This window comes from Branchiostoma belcheri, unplaced genomic scaffold, assembly GCF_001625305.1.
Source record: "Branchiostoma belcheri isolate BF01 breed outbred unplaced genomic scaffold, Haploidv18h27 scaffold115, whole genome shotgun sequence".
NCBI classification, from domain to species: Eukaryota; Metazoa; Chordata; class Leptocardii; order Amphioxiformes; family Branchiostomatidae; genus Branchiostoma; species Branchiostoma belcheri.
This window is the reverse complement of record NW_017802547.1, coordinates 940610-960345: the sequence shown is the minus strand read 5'-3', so window position 1 is coordinate 960345 and position 19736 is coordinate 940610. Positions and strand designations below refer to the sequence as shown.

The 19736-nt window shown below is 42.8% G+C and overlaps 2 protein-coding genes across 3 annotated transcripts in view; one reads left to right on the top strand and one right to left on the bottom strand.

Annotated features, from left to right (window-relative positions):
- LOC109462310 (PHD finger protein 14-like) overlaps positions 1 to 9736 on the bottom strand; it is an 11335-nt gene extending 1599 nt beyond the window's left edge. The window contains exons 1-18 of the mRNA XM_019758840.1: positions 9679 to 9736; positions 8673 to 8740; positions 8226 to 8281; positions 7724 to 7830; positions 7230 to 7285; positions 6657 to 6768; positions 6072 to 6166; positions 5890 to 5932; positions 5586 to 5729; positions 5083 to 5158; positions 4704 to 4798; positions 4150 to 4246; positions 3837 to 3943; positions 2671 to 2858; positions 2040 to 2171; positions 1270 to 1414; positions 892 to 975; positions 298 to 390 (exon numbers count right to left, since the gene is read on the bottom strand). Of these exons, the coding sequence (XP_019614399.1) occupies positions 298 to 390; positions 892 to 975; positions 1270 to 1414; positions 2040 to 2171; positions 2671 to 2858; positions 3837 to 3943; positions 4150 to 4246; positions 4704 to 4798; positions 5083 to 5158; positions 5586 to 5729; positions 5890 to 5932; positions 6072 to 6166; positions 6657 to 6768; positions 7230 to 7285; positions 7724 to 7830; positions 8226 to 8281; positions 8673 to 8740; positions 9679 to 9720 (1740 nt within the window). The 5' untranslated portion in view covers positions 9721 to 9736. The remainder of the gene's footprint in view (positions 1 to 297; positions 391 to 891; positions 976 to 1269; positions 1415 to 2039; positions 2172 to 2670; positions 2859 to 3836; positions 3944 to 4149; positions 4247 to 4703; positions 4799 to 5082; positions 5159 to 5585; positions 5730 to 5889; positions 5933 to 6071; positions 6167 to 6656; positions 6769 to 7229; positions 7286 to 7723; positions 7831 to 8225; positions 8282 to 8672; positions 8741 to 9678) is intronic.
- Positions 9737 to 12085: 2349 nt separating this feature from the next.
- On the top strand, positions 12086 to 16687 carry LOC109462354 (cytochrome c oxidase subunit NDUFA4-like). Of its 2 annotated transcripts, none has more exons than XM_019758897.1 (4): positions 12086 to 12294; positions 13547 to 13635; positions 15402 to 15462; positions 15925 to 16687. In XM_019758897.1, the coding sequence occupies exons 1-4, from the start codon at positions 12202 to 12204 to the stop codon at positions 15976 to 15978; spliced, it is 297 nt and encodes a 98-aa protein (XP_019614456.1). In that variant the 5' UTR covers positions 12086 to 12201; the 3' UTR covers positions 15979 to 16687. The 2 variants fall into 2 exon arrangements, with proteins under 2 accessions (XP_019614456.1, XP_019614457.1); XM_019758898.1 differs by lacking the exon at positions 13547 to 13635 and adding an exon at positions 14482 to 14570 and having other exon boundaries at positions 12099 to 12294.
- Positions 16688 to 19736: the final 3049 nt, after the last annotated feature.

The following is a 19736-nucleotide window of genomic DNA, read 5'->3' as shown; positions in this document are numbered from 1 at the left end:
TATCCAGAACCATGCCTGATCCTAACCCTAACCCATTCAGGCATAGAACGAGATAGACACGGTCCTGGATAGTCTCTATTGTATCCAGAACTGTGCCTATTTAGTTCTATGCCTGAATGGGTTAGGGTTAGGATCAGGCACGGTTCTGGATAGTCTCTGCAGATCCAATGGTTCTGGATACACATGGATTATCCAGAACCATGCCAGTTCTGGATACTAGTATACTAAAGCTGCTATGCCTGGTGCCCTGCAGTACCAGTATTAACAGGTAGGTGGCAGTGCTGTACTGTACCTGACCAGACAGGCGTTGTCCCCAGTCTGCCAGCACACACAACATTCCGTCCTCACGTCTGTGTCTCTCACACGCCGCTCTCGCCGCTTCTCTGGCTCCTAAAAGTAGAAATTATTTTTACAATGTATATATTTCACCAGAAAACAGCTGGGTAGCCCATGCAGCTAGTAGAAGCTGCTTTCCAATGGGGCCCAGCATACATTTTACAGTGGATACTAGCTGGAAAATCTGACCGTTTCCAAACTCATATCCAGTTGCTTGAGTAACTGCTTTTTGGCATATCGTATTACCTGGATGTCTAACCTTCATCAACGAAACTACAGCTCTATTTATCCTTACTCAAACACATTCATATATATGGTGACCAGCCCCTCCAACTGTCCTGCCACTTGTTACATAATGTAATCCAATGCCACAGGGTGTCTGCTACAGCACCAGGTACCATGGTGACAGCCACCCGGTCCAGGTCTTTGACATTACTAGTTTGGATTTTTTAAACTTAGAAGCAGCAAAAAACTATGAAGGTACACATAAATCCCCAAAAGTGCACATATTTCAAACAAAATCTTCACATCAGATTTAAACTTAAGAAATCGTACCTTGGTCTCCCCCTCCTTCTCCCTGACTTCTGATGTCTTTAGCTTGGCTTTCTTGGATGGCCTGGTTCGGTGGCCCTTCATTTTCTGTGTGCAAGAAAAAATTATTCATTTATGTTATTGGTTAGTTGCTGTTTTTTCTTTATTATTATTGCCATTATCATTATTTACTTTATCCCAATTTTATTATTTATATTTGCTGTTGTGTTTTGCTGTGTAAAACAGGGCCCCATTGAAAAGAAGTGCAATCACCCTGTATAAAAATGACAGAAAATAAATAAATAAAAATAAAATCATCACCAAGAGGACAATAGAATAGTTTTGCCACAAGTTGCTCACCAGGCTCTATCTGATTGGTTTAGGGGGTAATTTGATACTCACCAGGCCCTTTTTGATTGGTTGAGGGGTGAACTTGATTGGTTCCTTGATCTGACGGCGCGTACGCCGCGTCCCATCATTCCCTGTTTCGGGCGTTGCCGCTGACGACGCGTCACTTTCCGAACTACTGGCACACTCCGAACATTGCCTGGGGGGGGGTGTGTGAAACAAAACTGTTATCTTCAACAACCAGCTGACAACCTAATACCAGCTCAGAAGAGAACAAGAAATAGCCACGCCTTCAAGTACCAGAGTTACCAACCAAGGATTGAGGTGTTCAAAATTTCATTCTTTCCTAGAACTATCGCAGAGTGGAACTCACTGTCACCAAGTCTACAGTTAAGGGGCATTGTCATTAGATAGCTCCGAACATTGCCTGGGGGAACACAACAGTCATCTTCAACAACTATAGTATGGTCATCAAAGTAACAGTTACTCAAGCAGCTGGATAGATTGTCCAGGAATGCATCTACAGCTGCAGCACACCTGTGCTGCAGTGCAATGTGAACCAGTCAGAATTGACAGACGGTCACCGAAACATCGGCTGAATAAAAGACTTGGTTGTGTAAAAAGAGTCTCTTTACTCAAGGTGGGTCAGATTTCTCACATCACTTCAAGGAAGTGAAATGTTCTTTTGGGCTTTTGTGTGTGTGGACTGGAAGGGTGAAGTCTGGTTGCAATGCAAAGCTAAGAGTCTCTTTACTCAGTGTCTTACATGTACCAACCTGATTAAACTATTCACGGATGCGAAACAAACAAACACAATCATTTACCATCCGATGGTTGCGGTTTTCTTGGGCATCCTGGAGAGTGGGGGGTCGAGGCAGCCCAGGTGATAGAACAGCCGACAGGTGTCACACTTCGCCAGCAGGTGCTGGTCACTGGTCTGCTTACAGATGCCACACCTGGAAAAACACACCTGAGTCAATATGGAATCTCACACCTGGAAAAACACACCTGGATCAATATGGGATCCCACACCTGGAAAAACACACCTGAGTCAATATGGGATCCCACACCTGGAAAAACACACCTGAGTCAATGTGGGATCCCACACCTGGAAATACACACCTGGGTTAATATGGGATTCTCGGATTTCGCCTCTTCATTTTTTTCTGATTTGATTCTGGTTCTGAATCAACTAAAAAATTGCTCCCAACAGTTGAGGAAAGTCCTTTTCTTTCTAGTCGTTGCAGTTTTTCCATCTTTCGATGCAACGGTATCAGTTCAAAATTCATTGTTTAAATTTTGAACCAGCCTGGTGTGTTGACTTCATGGCTCCTATCGTACCATTTTGGGCCATAATAGGATGCCTAGACCTGTTTTTATTTTTTTTCGCCCGCCCGCTCCATTATTTTTCTAGAAAAATCCGTTAACCAAGAAATTAAATTGCTGTGGCCTTACTGGTGTATGACAGGTTGAGACTTAAGACTGTCCCTCCTTGGCTCTCTCCTCGGTGACTTGGGCGGTTTTAAGACGTTGGGAAGGGCCAGTTTCTTGCCGGTGATCTCTCCAAGACATGTCCATAAGGACACTCCCTGGGTCTGCAGCTGGCCTGTGGAGGACTGGAGACTCTCCACTTCTCCTGACAACTGTGGACAAAACATACAACAGATAGTTTTAACTTTTATTATCATATAGCCAGGTGGCGTTTTAGCAAAATCTGTTCAAAACGTATCAATGCCTCCTGCTGTAGTGGCCTGTGTGTATGGGAGTTGGGAGTTAAACACACATCACTACCAGTGGACTAGCCCCCTGCTGTAGTGATTGCACAACTGTGTGTGGCCCAAGGCAACTGAAATGCAGATTTTGTCCATAAGGACACACCCTGGGTCTGCAGCTGGCCTGTGGATGACTGCGGAGACTCTCCACTTCTCCTGACAACTGGAAGAGGACCAAAGTTTTAGCTCACTGAAGAGCTAATCTCCCACTGGTCATGACAGAGACACAGGCACATAGAAACACACACACTCACACATAACAAACATGCACACGCACACACAGACACACACACACACACACACACACTTCTCCTGACAGCTAAAAGAGGAAAAAAGGAATGGGTTAGGGTTAGGATCAGGCACGGTTCTGGATATTCTCTGTTGTATCCAGAACTGTGCCTGTCTAGTTCTATGCCTGAATAGGTTAGGATCAGGCACGAGACATATCCACAAGGACACGCCCTGGGTCTGCAGCTGGCTTTGGAGGACTGGAGACTCTCTACTTCTCCTGACAACTGAAAGAGGAACAAAGGAAAAAGTGTTCAGGCCTCAAAATTAACTTTTCTTCCTATTATTCCAGCACTGTCCCAAAAATAAATTAACGTACTTAGTCATATTCTTCTGAACTTCCTCAATAACATTTAACTTGACAGAAAGAAAAGGCTTGAAACAAACTTTCATATTACAAACTCTGGATATTGTAAATCTGAACTAAACAATCTCTGAACTATATTAACCGAGGACAATGCATATTTTATATTTTTGTAATTTATTATATATATAGTTAAGGTTTCAGATGTGATCCCACAGGCCTTTTTATCCATTAAAAAATGTATGTATCTGACCCACCTTGTCGTACTTATCCCTGAGCGAGGTCTCCTCCTCTCGAAGTTTGTCGTGTTCCGACAGAAGTCCCGCCAGCTTCAGCTTCAGCGACTCAACACGGTTGTTACGGTCTGGGGAGAGGAACAACCAAAATTTGAACAACTCTCATAACAGGAAAGCTTAAACAATGAAGGAGGCTCAATAATAGGCCTATTATTGAGCGTCCTTCCATGACTGTATGTTTATGAATTTGATAGGACTTCAACCATGGACCTCACCAATGCACCACAGACACCACTTAGTTAAGCCAGTCATTTAGTAGTTGCTGGTTTTATACCTAGATAGTAGAGCGCAAACTCCGGAGAGATAGCCGGCTGGATGTGCCACCTCCTCCTCACGTCCACGGTGGTGTAACTGGTTGTGTGCTCCGCTCCCTATGGTGAACAAACATGTAGTGATTAATGAACACATTAAACTGGTCTGTTTCAAACATAATACATGTACATGTTGGAATTTGTGTATAACTCCATCAGGTTGGCAAGAGAATGTACAGCAAGGTTCTTTAGGCCGAAAAGCAGTTACTCAAGCAACTGGATATGATTTTGGAAACGGTCACCGTTGCTTTAGTAACTGCTTTTAGGCATATCGTATCACCTGGATGTCTAACCTTCATCGACGTTACAAAGTTCTTTGTTTAAGAACCAGTGGATTTTTACATCTGATGTTTTGGTGCCCATCTGTCACCTTCAGGGCAACAATGACTAGTTCTGATTTGTACTGCAGCTAGGTGTTACTACTGGTGATTATGGACAGGGTTAAAGGTTACAGGTCAGAGTGTGAGGCAATGATTATGGACAGGGTTAAGGGTTAAATGTGAGGTGGTGACCTGACCTGCGAGGCCAGTCCCATGAGGTCAGCCTTCCTCAGCAGCCTTCGGTAGGCAGAAGGGCTGGTGGTCAGCAGACGGGGAAGCTTCTCAGAGGAGGCTGTAGATGAACAGATGGGTAAACATACCAGTGACGCAAATTGAATGGTTGATCTGTTTATCATCAACTTGTGAAAGTTAACTTTGCTACAGCTCAGTCTGAGATAGCACGACAGTGGATGAATTCTGTATCTGTATCTCTATCATTCTGTATAGCTGGTATAACTGTCTTTTAACATACAAAATGCGACAGAATTATGTTTGGAAATTTAGTCCATACTTTTTGAGTTAGAGAACAGTTTAATTTTTGCATAAATAGTTCCTATGTAAAGCGTTTCTACTCACACCAGGGGTTGAAGAGGTTCCTCATGGCTCGCTGGTAACGCTGCTGGGAGTGCTGCAGCTTCCTACCAAACCTCTCCTGGACGGGAGAAAATAACACTCAACAGTCAGTACTCTGTGTGTGTCTGTGTGTGTGTATGTGTGTGTGCATGTGTGTACATGTGCTGGTAACGCTGCTGGGAGTGCTGCAGCTTCCGACCAAACCTCTCCTGGACAGGACAGAATAGCAAACACTCAACATTCAGTACTGTGTGTACATGTGTGTGTGTGTGTGTGCATGTGTGTACATGTGCTGGTAACGCTGCTGGGAGTGCTGCAGCTTCCGACCAAACCTCTCCTGGACAGGACAGAATAACAAACACTCAACATTCAGTACTCTGTGTGTGTGTGTGTGTGGTGTGAGTGTGTATGTGTGTACATGTGTGTGTACATGTGTGTGTACATGTGTGTGTGTGTGTATGTGTGTGCCTGTATGTTTGTGTGTGTGTGTTTGTGTGTCCACACACCTTGTTAGACTCCCATGCTGCCTGTATCCTGAGCTGTGCCTGTCGGATAGAAGACTGCATGGCCATCCAGTGTTGTCTCTTCTGTTTCATGGTGTCTCTGTCCACGTGCAGCTTACAGTGGGCAAAAAACGGATCCGCTATGTCCTGTACAGGGGAGATGGGTTGAACTGTTACTGAGGCCACACCAATTTAAGTTGTTGGTTCTCGGATTCGCCTCTTCATTTTTTTCTGATTTGCAAAAAAAAAATTCTGGTTATGAATCAACTAAAAAATGCTTTTATTTTGAATGAGATTTCTTCCTCACCTCATCAGGAGAAGCCTCAGACAGTAGTCCCATTCTCTGGGCACTGAAACACACATCGTTAAGATGAACAAGATATGGCAAAAAAGTAAGAGTCAATATCTGAAAAGTACATGTATGCTCACAAAACACAAAGCTACTGAAATGCAGAATGATGTAAGGTAACAGAAGATCCCATAACTTACCATGTAACATGGAAGTAGTTCCTGCACATGCCAGCATCACAGCCGATACACACACCTGTCCTACTGAACCGCTCATCCTCACACAGGCAGCAGTCCTAACAGCATAGGAAATAAACAGTATCTGTTGAGAAGGCTCTCAAAAAATATCTGAAGAATGTCTTCCCTCTTGGCCACAACAGAATGAGTGAGGAATGAGATCATTCAGGGCTTGGAATTCATTTTTGGGAATAGGTGCACAATTTTTTTGGGGGTGCACCATATAAAACAAAACCTAATTACAGATCTTACTGGGAGCTAATTTCAAAATCTAAAAAGTACTACAACAAAGATTTTATTATTTTTCTGACACTTTGATGCCAAGAATATCCTGTATACTATTATAGATTTGATATGTACAAATTTTAAAATACCTACAAAAATACTTGGGTGCAACAATGCACCCACAGAAAAAAAATTGGGTGCACAGCTCCAATTTTGGGTGCACTAAGGTGCACATGCACCCAGTATCTTAAGCCCTGAATGTAATCTTCAACAACAGATTCTTCCACAATATCTGGAACTAAAAACATGATTGGTGTTGCTTACCCGTGAGCCCCATTTGGAGTAGGGCATCTCGGCCAGTGTGACAGGACTGAGTTTCTCCACATCTCCAAACGCAACGCCGGGGATGTACAGGGCACACACCACATGCACCCACCTGTAGACAATGTAAAAATGTCAAAATCACTGAAATTTAACCCAAAACTTTGTTCAAAATGCTACACTAGGAAAAAATGTGCATGTACAAGGCACAAGCCACATGTACCCACCTGTAGACAACATAAAAATGTCAAAATCACTCAAATTTAACCCAAAACTGTGTTCCAAACGCTACTAAGGGGCACACACCACATGTACCCACCCGTTAGGAACATAAAACTGTCAAAATCACTCAAATTTAACCCAAAACTTTTCTACAAATGCTACACCTGTCCAGTAATGTACCTGTACACCACATGCATCTATCTGGGAACAGCATCAAATGGTCAAAATCACAAAAATCAGCATCAAACTGTCAAAATCATTGAAATCTACCCCAGAATTATGTTTATCATGCACTAGCCCAAAGTAAACTGTAACATTGATAAAATGGGTGCCAAAATAAGACTAGTTTTATACCTGCCAGCATCAGTCTGCTTGTAGATTCCCTCCATGTTAGGACACAGCTCACAGGACTGGGGACAGAAACAACAGTTTATTTGTTTGGAGAAGAAGAAGAGAAAGAAGAAACAGAGCAAAAACAATATGTTTTCCTTCTGCGAAGGTAAATGTGATTATCCTATCATGAAAGTTCATCTGTGTTGTTTGGTCCAACATGAAAATTTCTCTCACATAGAGCTTTCGACCAGTCACTCTGGCCTTCCTCAGTAGACTGAGCCTGTGAAGCTGGTCCATCATATCACCCTTCATTGAACTGCGACGGGGGCCAACATCGTCTACCAGCTACCTTTGACCCAGTGTTGATGTCACATTTCAAAGAAGCCATGTGACAAGCTTCACTGGGTCAGTCTACTGAGGAAGACCAGAGTGACTGGGCCAAAGCTCTAGGTGAGAGAATTTTTTGTGTTGGACCAAAAGTTTTAACTTTAAACAAACGTGATTATCGTCCTCACCGGTTTGACCCCGGCCCTGCAGGCATCACAGAACCAGGGCTCTGTGGAGGAGGAACTCTGGGAACTGGAGGTGGAGGCGCTGTCACTCACATGCTCACCATAGCAACCTGCATGGCAACAGCCAATCACAGCCCAGCACTCTCAATTTGAACTTGGAAGGAACTTTAAATCTCAATCATGTGTTTAAGATGACCGTTTCCAAAATCATATCCAGTTGCTTCAATATCTGTTTTTGGCGTATCTCATTACCTGGATGTCTAACCTTTGCCGACGTATGTGTTTAGATGGTATACCTTGACAACCACGTCATGCTTTAAGTTATATACATGTAACAGTAATAATTATACCATTGGTGTAGAGAAGAATGTTCTTTTATATAACATCTAAGATAATAATACAATTTATGTTTTTTTTTGTAGTTTATAAAACACCGGTAGAACAATCCACTTAACAGCAGAAAGGCTGAATTGCGTGGAAACTTGACCTTGACCTTTGACCCTACCTTCATGCACAGCGTTGCCACAGTTGTCACATTCCACAATCTCATCGTCCTCTTCACTGGTAAATAACAACAAACAAACATTTTACTTCAAAGTGCAGTAAACACACATGTGACATATTGTTGTCAGTGATATGAAAGACCCTCACAATCGTTTATGTCATCTGTATAATATGACGTCACAAAAGCAGTGGATTGCTCGTTTCTTGACAAAGACTGGATTTGGGTGGGTCCAATTTCTTTTGTTGGAAATTACAGTTTAAATTTGCTTCAATTTAAACTTGTTACAGTTTAAACTTGCTAACCTGATCGCCCCACGTACAAAGTGATTTTTTTGCCTACAAAACAGATGTTTATACTACTAATTATGAATTTTACTCCAGATTTTCGGAGATTGGGACTCCTCAAGATTGTGAACGTAGCAGAACGTGTTTGTTGTTTCCTGCTTACCTGACACTGCCCAGACAGATGGAACAAATCAGCACCTTCAGAGAGCCAGACAGCTGCACTTCACTCGACTACAGATAGGGGGCAGCACATGTCAGTAAAAAACATTCTGTACAAGTATTTCAACACAAGTAAAGATGGGCATTATCACTTCTAGTGGTCATAAAGCTGCTATGGATATGCTTGGGGGAAGAGAAATAGTGTGGTTGCAAGGGTCACTACTCTTTTATTATTACAAGATGATGCCAAACAAACAAATAAACCAAACATACCGGAGCTTCGCCAAAAAATAGTTACTCAAGCAACTGGACATGATTTTGGATCCACTACCTTTTGTCAGTGACACTGGAGAAAACATCTGACCATTTCCGAAATCATATCCAGTTGCTTGAGTACTAGTAGTAACTCTTTTTCAGCATATCTTATTACCTGGATGTTCAACCTTCACCGACATAATCTCCAAGCAGATCATACGGTGGCAAGGCAGTATCCATTGGCCAGAGGAGTGTCTGAATAACGGATACTGCCTATCCAATTTGATACTGTCTTTTGCGATCGCTGAAAGATCTGCTTGGAGATTACGTGACATACCTGTGCCTGATTGATTGATTGATTGATACCTGTGCCTGCAGTAGCCTGATTGATTGATTGATTGATACCTGTGCCTGCCGTAGCCTGATTGATTGATTGATTGATTGATACCTGTGCCTGCCGTAGCCTGATTGATTGATTGATTGATTGATACCTGTGCCTGCCGTAGCCTGATTGATTGATTGATTGATACCTGTGCCTGCCGTAGCCTGATTGATTGATTGATTGATTGATACCTGTGCCTGCAGTAGCCTGATTGATTGATTGATTAAATGGTTGATTGATTGATTGATTGACTGACTGACTGATCGATTGATTGATTGATCAATTGATTGATTGATTGATTGATTGATACCTGTGCCTGCCGTAGCCTCGTTGATTGATTGATTGGTTGATTGATTGATAGATAGATTGATACCTGTGCCTGCCGTAGCCTGACGGCCTCCACCATCTTGGCCATGTTGAGAGACCGGCTGCTGCTGGACACGACGCTGTTGTTGTCAGAGTCGGAGTCTTCTCCGCTTCCAGAACTCCTGCTGTCTGCCGAGCCACTGTCTCCTGCACTTTCTGATCCACTCCCTCCTGCATCTACACAACAACAGGGAGTTAAAAGTTAAAATTTTGATCCGAGACAAAAAGATTCTCTCACCTATAGCTTTCCACCAGTCACTCTGGTCTTCCTCAGTAGACTGACCCAGTGAAGCTTGTCACGTGGCTTCTTTTAAGTGTGACTGGTCGAAAGCTCTAGGTGAGAGAACTTCTTTGTGTTGAATCTAAAGTTTTACTACCAACACTGATGCACTTTCATGATAAAAACAGGGATGAAAAGAGAAGAAAAGTAACTCTCACCCCTGCCCGGCTCCAGCTGATAATCGCTGTCGTTGTCGCTGTCATCCGACCCAAACGCCACCTAGCAGAATGGTTTATTATGACATCAGCTATGTAATATCACAACAATCACAGCCCAAAGGCTGGATTGATGAAGCAATATTACAGAAATTGACTGCAAAATATTCTAAAAAATTTTTACACAAGCTAAAATCAAAAGCAAATGTTTTACGGTAAGCATAATCAATTCACGTATACATGTACATGTACATGTGTGTAATGATTTAGTAATAAATTGAAATGCTTAAAAATCAGATAGAAAAGACGTAATATTACCTGTAACAGGTGAGATTCAACAGGCTTCACACGGCGCTTACGGGGGTCACGTTCCACTGTGGGGGGGGGAGTATATCATTATCATCATCATCGGTTATAGAGAATAAAATTGTAAAATCGGTCTCACAGTAGAAAGACGGAATTGCATCGACTTTTACAACACACGATTATATACGATTTACTTGGCTTGTGTGTCCTTTATTTGAACACAAGCAACTGGAACAATATAATTCGATCGGAACGACCACTTTGTGTAACGAAACATGTTTGGGGTAGGGGGGCTTCAGCTTTGACACAGGTCAAAGGTGGTTGATTGATTGATTGATTGATTGATTGATTGATTGATCGATTGATTGACAGACAGGTGGGTACTCACACATGGCGCGGAACAGGAATCCGACATCATCCGGAACATCACTGCCTTCCTCGTCTGAACGACCTTGGTCCGACATCTTGGGTTATTCCAAGGTCACCACTTCACTGTTCAGAAATAATTCATAAAATGCTTACGTTTCAGTTTCCAAGCTCTTCAAAGCATACATGTATGTGGGTAACCTTAATATTTTGTAATGTAGTCATTTCAGTCAAACCTGTAAAATTGAAGACCTTTGCATGTTAGGACTGCTTTGTTTCTTCCCTACAGTTTGTTTTCCCCACAATTTGACCCATAACTTACATAGCATTGAACCATGTCTGTAGTAGTGTACTAGTAGTAGAGACTCTACCAGACTTTGGGAGGTTGGCTGGAAAGAATTGACCAAATAGAGAGATAACAACCTTCTAGCGGACCAACTCTCCCGGCATGTTATCTATTTGGCCAATTTCTACTCTTTCCAAAGCCTGGTACTGGTAGAGGCAAGTATACTGGTCACCTGTCTACAACCAATACTTGAGGCATGTTTGATTGTATGACGGTACAGGATATTCTTTATATAGGATCACTGACTCTGAACATACATGTAACCTGGAATAGTTACTAGTAACATACCATCTGTTTACTTAAGTTAGGGCAATCTTATTTAATGGGGCATCATCTGGCTCGCTTCCTTTGTGATTTTAGTTACCCGAATTTTCTAGGCCGGGTTATTCTATTTCGGCAAATGTGGAGGGGTGTCGATGGCATTTTATATGCAGATTTGTAAGATATGCTTGTAAGATTGAGTTAGAATCAGCCACAGATCTACGGGGCACTAAAAATAACGTGTTAATAAAATTTAGTTAACCCCCTGTTTCGGTAAAATGGCATCATCCAAGTTTCATACTATCCTTTTCTTTCTTTACAATATACAGGCACAAAAACCGGCTGAAAACCTTAAACTAACGTTTCTAACAGACTTGTACTCAAGCCTTTAAACTCCTGTACTGACAACAACCCTTAGAAAGAGAGTACTCGACTCCTAGTCGCCATTTTCACCCTCTAAATAAAGAATTTCCAGCCTTACCTTGATTTAGAGTGTCACAACGCAAAAGGTTTGAATCCTACTCTTTGTTTGGGATTTCATAGCTGCCTGTTAAATTGATACTGAATTGTGATATTCAAATAATAAAGATATGCTAGAATTGTATTTTATCTACATTATACGAGACTTAAGTTTATAAAAAGTTATTTGCATGAGGTGTTTGCGAAGGATAAATTTTGATAACTTATTTTTAGGCACTGATGTTTTCGTACATAGGCCAGCTACATCCGGGACCTTGCCGCACGATTTTGCCTGAGCGAAGTTTGGGCGAAGGTTGTCATTTCTTCATCATTTCTGCGCCGCTAAAACCGTGAAAAATGGCCGAGACAGGCACAAAACTGCCGCACACGAGAGGAAAGGGGGTGTGGGGTATCATCAGGAAGCTGTTCGTGCCGCACCACGAGCCGTCGGTAAGGTTTTCGGCGGCGCGAGCCGTGTTTTTATCCCCGCCAAGGTCGTAGCCTCCATAGCTTGCCAAAAACTGGGGGTTTTCAGGGTCTTTGGGAGCTTTTATGTGCTATTTTCTGATTGCATATAGACAACATAGCCGGCCTGGTTGAATTACCCCCTTTGGGCTAATCAGAAAACAGCCGAAGACCACCAAACCCACAGTTCTATAGGCCTGCTACGGAGGCTATAGTATATGGTGCTGCGCCGTTCGTCCAAAAAAAAATGGCCGCTCAAATTTAGGGGGGAGGGGGGCGCGACCTTGACACTTTGCGATCGGTGTTGTGCCAAAACGCACGTAGGCAGGACCTGGGCCAAAACTCTCCAGCTGAGTTCCTACCCGTTTCTGCATAGAGCAAACCGATGCGTAACGTAGAAATGACGTTTGGATCAGACATACAAAATTTGAACTGTAACATGCTATATATGTCATGGACCCCAGGCTCCCACATCTGAAAAATTCATCCATGATTTCCTTTTATATATTATGTAGCATAAATGATAAAGCATACATCATGATTTTAGTTTTGTACATGTTGTTTGATGTTTACTGTAATTCCACTTACAGTAGCTGTACTTTGTTAGTTTGTAATGGAATTTAGTCAATGAGATGTTGATGTAGATGTCTTTGGAGCTTAAGTTCCAGTTTAGGCCGCTCTTCTCTTTCAGTCTCAGTGCACAGACATCTCATCTTCTGGGGATGATCTAGACCAGAGCTTTGTTGTCGTACATCAGATTCTTCTCTTTCATATGTGAATCTAGCCTTTCCTTAAAAGTTAAAAGCATTCATGCCAGGTCACGTCACCAACGACTCTGGGAGGTTATTCCACTCAGGGTTGAACAAGTCCTATTGCCCACTTGCCCAGTGCAAGTAAAAGTACTGTTCAGGCAAGTGCATGTGCCCCTAGACTTGCCCGATTAGACAAGTAGATTTTTTGGATGCAAAGTATATCCGCTAAGGTGTTTGGAGCAAGTCAAACCACCTTGTTTCGATAAATAAAGCATCCAACATTTATAATATAAACTCCAGTAGAAGATAATTTCATGCATTAAAATGCATAGAAATGTAGGTGTATTTTGGGCAAGTGAAAAGTTGGTTCGGGCAAGTGAAAATGATCTTGTACTTGTCTGATAGGGCAAGTGGATTTTTAAAAACTTGTCCAACCCTGCACCATACTACCATAACGTCTAACTCCCCAATGTTTATGTTCACAGCTGGTGCCGTTGTTCCTAGTGGTTGGACTGGGGGGTTGTGTGGCTGCCGGGTATCTAATGAGGTTGGCTTTTAGGAGCCCCGACGTGTGGTAAGATATCACGGAATCAACAACAACCAACAACAACCTTTAATTTCCAACAACAACCCTTGCTTCCAACAACAGTCCTTACCTTTTCCTCATCTGTAACAGATATTTCCAGGCCTGCAATCATCATTCTTCACCAGCTTACATGCTATTTCGTACTCTGCCTTCTCCACATCTCTGCCTAATTTTGCACCTACCTGATAACCAAGCTTCCATCCCAACACACAACATGTAGGAAGTATGGATCACACTTCAACTTCACTTGCACTTGGTATTTCCAGGCCTGCAATGCTTCATTCTTCACCAACTTACATGCTATATTCCTACTCTGCTCTCTCCATATCTCTGCCTAATTTTGCACCTTCATTATAACCAAGCTTCCATCCCAACACCCAGAATGTAGGGTGGAGATGGTATTTCCAGCCCTACAATGCAGATTCTCCACTAGCGTACTTGTACTTTTCTCTATCCATCTCTGCATCTGCACCTAATTTTGCACCTTCATTATAACCAAGCTTCCCTCCCCTCACCCAGAATGTAGGAAGTGGAGATGGTATTTCCAGCCCTACAATGCATATTATTCTCCATTAGCATACTTGTACTTTTCTCTATCCATCTCTGCTTCTGCACCTAATTTTGCACCTTCATTTTAACAACCTTCTTTCCCCCCACTCAACATGTAGGATCACATTCCAACTTTACCTGCAACAGCCTGCCCATGCAAGTGGTATTTCCAGCTCTGGAATGCATCATTGTCCACTGTGCTCTATCCACCTCTGCTTCTGCACCTAATTTTGCACCTACGTTTTAACCAAGCTTCCCTCCCCCCCTTACACCCCCCTCCCCCAGCTTGTGCCCCTGTTCATCATGGTGGGTGGAGCTGGCATGTGTGCCGGCCTCTACCTGGCAAGGATGGCTTTTAAGCACCCTGATGCTGCGTAAGTCTCATACTTTCCCCCAGTGTTCTCGCCAGGCCTTTTCAGCATAGGGGCCCCCTATGCTGTGATTTGGACCCCATATTCTATGATTTGGACTGTGTCTTTTGGGGAAAATCTTCATAAATCTTGAAAAAAAATGATAGTATAACTTAAGAATGAAGCTATAGCAAAGGGAAAACCTTAACTTCATAAGATATGTCCTTCAGTAAGTGAGAAAATCCTGGTGAGAACCCTGAGCATAGTTCTCACTAGGCTGTTTGAGCATAGGGTCCCCTACACTGTGATTTTGACCCCCTATGCTGTGATTTTGACCCCTATGCTGTGTTTCAACCAGCATAGGGGTGTTTTTTTGGGGAGAACCTTAATAAATCTTGATAAAAATGAAAATATACCTTTGTACCTGACCCCTATGTTGTGAAAAAATCCTGGTGAGAACCCTTACTTTCTCTATCCATGGTTTCACTCTGAGTCTGGGTAAGAGTTCAGGCTGCCCAGTTCTTCCTGTTCTTTCCATTTCTACTCACCCTTCTTCTCTATTATATCATTCCATTTAACACATAACACACTGTTGAGTTATGCAAGTAATAGAATGTTTATATTATAAATTAATGCTAAGTTTTGCTAACAGTAGAAAGATACTACTCTGTAAATTTCAATTTTAAAGAATGAAAAATAGATTTCAAATGTACTTTGTTTTGCATAACCGTCAAACTACCTTTAGCTGTAACACTCCAGTTTTGTGCAGTAAATTTAACCTACATGAGACCAGACTGTAAGGTCCTGCATAGTTTTTGTCTCCTGTGTTGATGTGATGTTTCCCCTCCTGTTTAGCTGGGACAAGAAGAACAACCCTGACCCCTGGAACAGAGTGGCTGCCACGGAACAATACAAGGTTCGTATAAAACAATCCTGCTACAATTCTGTAACAAGTCGCCAAGGGTGGATGGACTTGGGCCCTGCTTTTCAAGTCTGCTCTGTTATGTTGTAAAATGTAGTTTGTTTATTGTTGTAAGAATCAGGTTTTGCCATCATTTTTTGTACTGCAGCTGTATGTCTTACTGTAAGGCTTAGTTTTGTAACTGTCTGGTTTTCTGCTTAGGTTTTTTTTTTGTAATCATTTGCACAGTTTAAGAATCCCATGTACATGTATATGACAGTAACAGTAAAATTTTCAGTGTTCAGTGATCCAAAAATGAGTTCATCAGGCTAGTAGAACCAAGTATTTAACCTCCTTGGTAGAACATAGGATATTGGAATTTTTCCAGTAAGGAAGTAATGCCAATACATGTATCTGGTTTTGAGTGGTGTTGTAGAGACCAAGAAAAACTCCTGACATCCCTGTTTCATGTTTCAGTTCTACTCACCCAACATTGACTACAAGAAGCTGGAGCCCCCACCCAAGTACTGAACGGACGGTCCCTAACCAAGCTGCAGCTGCCATCCAATCACGGGCCTCCTTGCTGAAGCTGTTAGGACTTGTTGTTAACGATGATTGAAAATATGGTTTAAAAAATTAAAATGTGTCTTAGTACCAGTATGGGAATTCTGCAACCTACAGCATCATGAAATAGTGGTTTACATTGATCAACATAGCAGGAACGGCCATAATTTGTCAGTTTTTTCTCTCTCAGAAACAAAAAAAAAACAACCTCAGCTTAGTCCAGAAGCAGGGTTATACATGTAGTAATGGGAACCGTGTACGCAAGAGCATTTTCACCTAGCAACTGTTACCTAGCAACTGTAACCTAGCAACTGTTACCATGGATATATGGCTCTGAAATATACTAGTAGTACGTAATGCTCTCTGCAAGTGACCATATCAGAACTCACTCAGCTACTAAAGCAGATTTTCTAACTGATTCACCATATAAGGATATCACCATGGCTACCGTAACCAAGATATCACCATGGCAACCGTAACCAAGGTAACCACGGCTTGTAGATGCTGCTCTCTGTGACACAGAAGTGCGTGTGTGGAGAAGTGGGATGTACCATTATCGGTGCAGGAGTAGTGGGTTGTACCATTATCAGTGCAGGGGAAGTGGGATGTACCATGTTCTGGTCTGTTGTTGCTGGCCTGTGATGTATAAAAATAAAGACACGTGTGAATGTGTGGAGACAGGAGTTTGTCTATCTGTTTGTGTTTTGAAAATTATCGGTACCTAGCCTCCGTAGCAGGCTTATAGAACTGGGGGTTTGGTGGTCTTCCGCTGTTTTCTGATTAGCCCAGTTCTAAAAACGGGGGTAATTCAACCAGGCCGGCTATGTTGTCTACATGCAATCAGAAAATAGCACATAAAAGCTCCCAAAGACCCTGAAGACCCCCAGTTTTTGGCATGCCATGGAGGCTAACCGGTAGCCTGGTTACCACTCTGCACAGGCTGAGATTGCTTTGGGTACCTTTAAAGCGTTGGAACTTAATGGAAGCTGGGAAAGAAGTTCTGTGTCTTCACTGCTTCTGAATCAGTAGTAAGCTGGCTGACGTCATAACAAAAGTTAAAAGTGTGCTGGTAGCTCTAACATGCTTGAGATGTTAATGGCAAAAACAAGTGATCCACAATAGCAGAGTGCGTGACTCGGAACCTAGAGATCCCGGGTTTGAGTCCTGACATGCCACCGATCTTGTGCCCTTGGGAAAGGCACTTTACACGACTTTCCTCACTTCGCTCAGGTGAAAATGAGTATTGTATTGTCCCGTGTTGGTGGCGACATTAATATAAGTTGAAAAAACTTGAGTGTGTCATCACCACGTCTGGTGACTACATGTTGGAATTAAAAAAAAAGTGATTTACAATTGCCAACGTTTTCTAGTAGGAACTTACACTAGTATAGATGGTCTGCTGCATTGAAGAATGCTGCATATGTTAAAAAACAACTGAGAACCAACAATTTAAATTTGTGTAGGCTCAATGAAAACACAGCCATTAAAACACCAGAGAGAAGCTTTATCTTGAAAGTGTCTCTATTCTCAACATTTTTGCAAATGTTATCAGTGTGTGAGTGAGTGAGTTATCACCTGCTTGGATATTGTCTAATGCCCACTACAAATTAGTAGCCTCCACAGCCTGCCAAAAACTGGGGGGTTTATTTGGGGGGTCTTTGGGAGCTTTTTGGTGTTATTTTCTGATTGCATATAGACAACATAGCCGGCCTGGTTGAATTACCCCCGTTTTTAGAACTGGGCTAATCAGAAAACAGCTGAAGACCGCCAAACCCCCAGTTCTATAAGCCTGCTACGGAGGCAACACCAATTAAAACACCAGAGAGAAGCTTTGTTTTGAAAGTGTCTGTATTCTCAACGTTTTTGTAAATGTGTTATCATCTACTTGAATATTGTATACTACAAATTAGTACAATATCCCCATTGCATACTTGGAAATGTTGGAGCTTTTTCTTGCACTTAAAAATCCACTACATTGCATGAATGTCTATCATACAACACGTAAACATTTTTTCATTGTCACATTACAGTCCTTACACTAAATTCATTTAAAAATTCATGTACAACTATTGAAGAATGCAGCTCCTGAGGAATTGTGTTTGAGTTATATTCCACAAAAGACACGAAATATTAGTTCCTAAAAAGCACACAATAAAAGCACCAAAACATTGAGGTAAAAAATCTCCAGTCCTCTTAAGTACATAATTCATTCCTTTTCCTCTAGTTTGTTAACTTGTAAATCTGTACACAGTAAGTCCGTTAAAACAACCACTTCTAAGCCTGTTTAGCTTCCAAATTTCTAATTCTATATACATGTGCACTAGTAGGGGTGGGTACTAGTTTTGCTTGACAAATCCCAGAGGATCTGAACCTGGACCTGTGTGTATAGTAACAGCCATATTTTAGAAAGCTAGACATGAACATCATAACCCTTGTCTTGCAGAGCACAATTGTTGTTCTGCACATACAGTACCATCTATATAGCACCCTGTATAGGTACGATTTGCAGGTAGGAATGGGGTCCCGGTATTGGTCGATTTCGCGCGCTGCTGCGCGCGCGCGCAAGTGGCCACGCCGTAGCGGCGCTGCGCGCGGGCGCGCAAAGCGCCCCCCACTAGCGGCCGTGCGCGCGTTTTACTGGTACGCCTATGGATTTTGTTGGTACGCGAAACCTGCCAGATCGGGCCTTGGCTGCGCGTGCGCGCATAGCGCCCCCCACTAGCGGCCGTGCGCGCGTTTTACTGGTACGCCCGGGGAACGTGTTGGCGCGCGCGTAGAGCCAAATCAGGCCTTGGTTGTGCGTGCGCAATTTCTGCCATTTACGATCGGCGTTGTGCGCACGCATTGTCTGGCGTATTCGTGCGCGAACAGTGCCCAAACTGTCCATTGCTGCGCCCGCGCGATTCCAGCCACTTATGGTCGGTCTTGTGCGCACACATCGCGTGCTTAGTCAATAGTATTATACTATTATAGTCAACAACGATGATAGATCGGGGATAAAATATTACACAAGTACAAGTAAATGAAGAAGGAAAATGGTCAAACAAGTGGTGTATCATGCAGCGCTAACGTATTAGGGTATTCAGCCTTTATTGAATCATTCATGGACGGTAACTTGTAACAATATCGGTGTATGCTTTGTAAAACCATGGAGGTAGAAGAGAGATAAAACTTGCAAGTGGAACATGTTCTCTATTTTTCATGTAATCTACGAGATAGATACGAGATATGGTAGCCACACAAACGCTAGCTTTACTTAGAAAACTTATTATCTAACACATTCACAAATACCGCTAAGTAACGTAATATATGCTCCCTGGTATCATCTAGTTTAAAGATTATAATTCTCTGTGATCGCCACGCTTAAAATATAGATTACAGCGAGCCCACGCTGATCCCTGATCGAGCCGACTCGGGTGGACTCGTACCAAGTTCGTGGGGGCACGAATACACCAGACAAATTATGCGTCCGCGCAACGCCAATCGTAAATGGCAGAAATTGCGCACGCAAAACCAATTGTAGATTTGGCTCTATGCGCGCGTCAACACGCTCCCGCTTACCAGGCAAAGTGCGCGCACGGCCGCTAATGCGTGGCGCTATGCGCGCACGCGCAGCCATGACCCGATCTGGCAGGTTTCGCGTACCAACAAAATCCATAGTCGTACCAGTAAAACGCGCGCACGGCCGCTAATGCGTGGCGCTATGCGCGCACGCGCAGCCAAGG

Coding starts and splice junctions, on each gene's coding strand:
- LOC109462354 (XM_019758897.1), top strand. CDS start 12,202: ATGGCCGAGACAGGCACAAAACTGCCGCACACGAGAGGAAAGGGGGTG. Junction 12,295..13,546: donor TGCCGCACCACGAGCCGTCG/GTAAGGTTTTCG, acceptor TTATGTTCACAG/CTGGTGCCGTTGTTCCTAGT. Junction 15,463..15,924: donor CTGCCACGGAACAATACAAG/GTTCGTATAAAA, acceptor TTCATGTTTCAG/TTCTACTCACCCAACATTGA.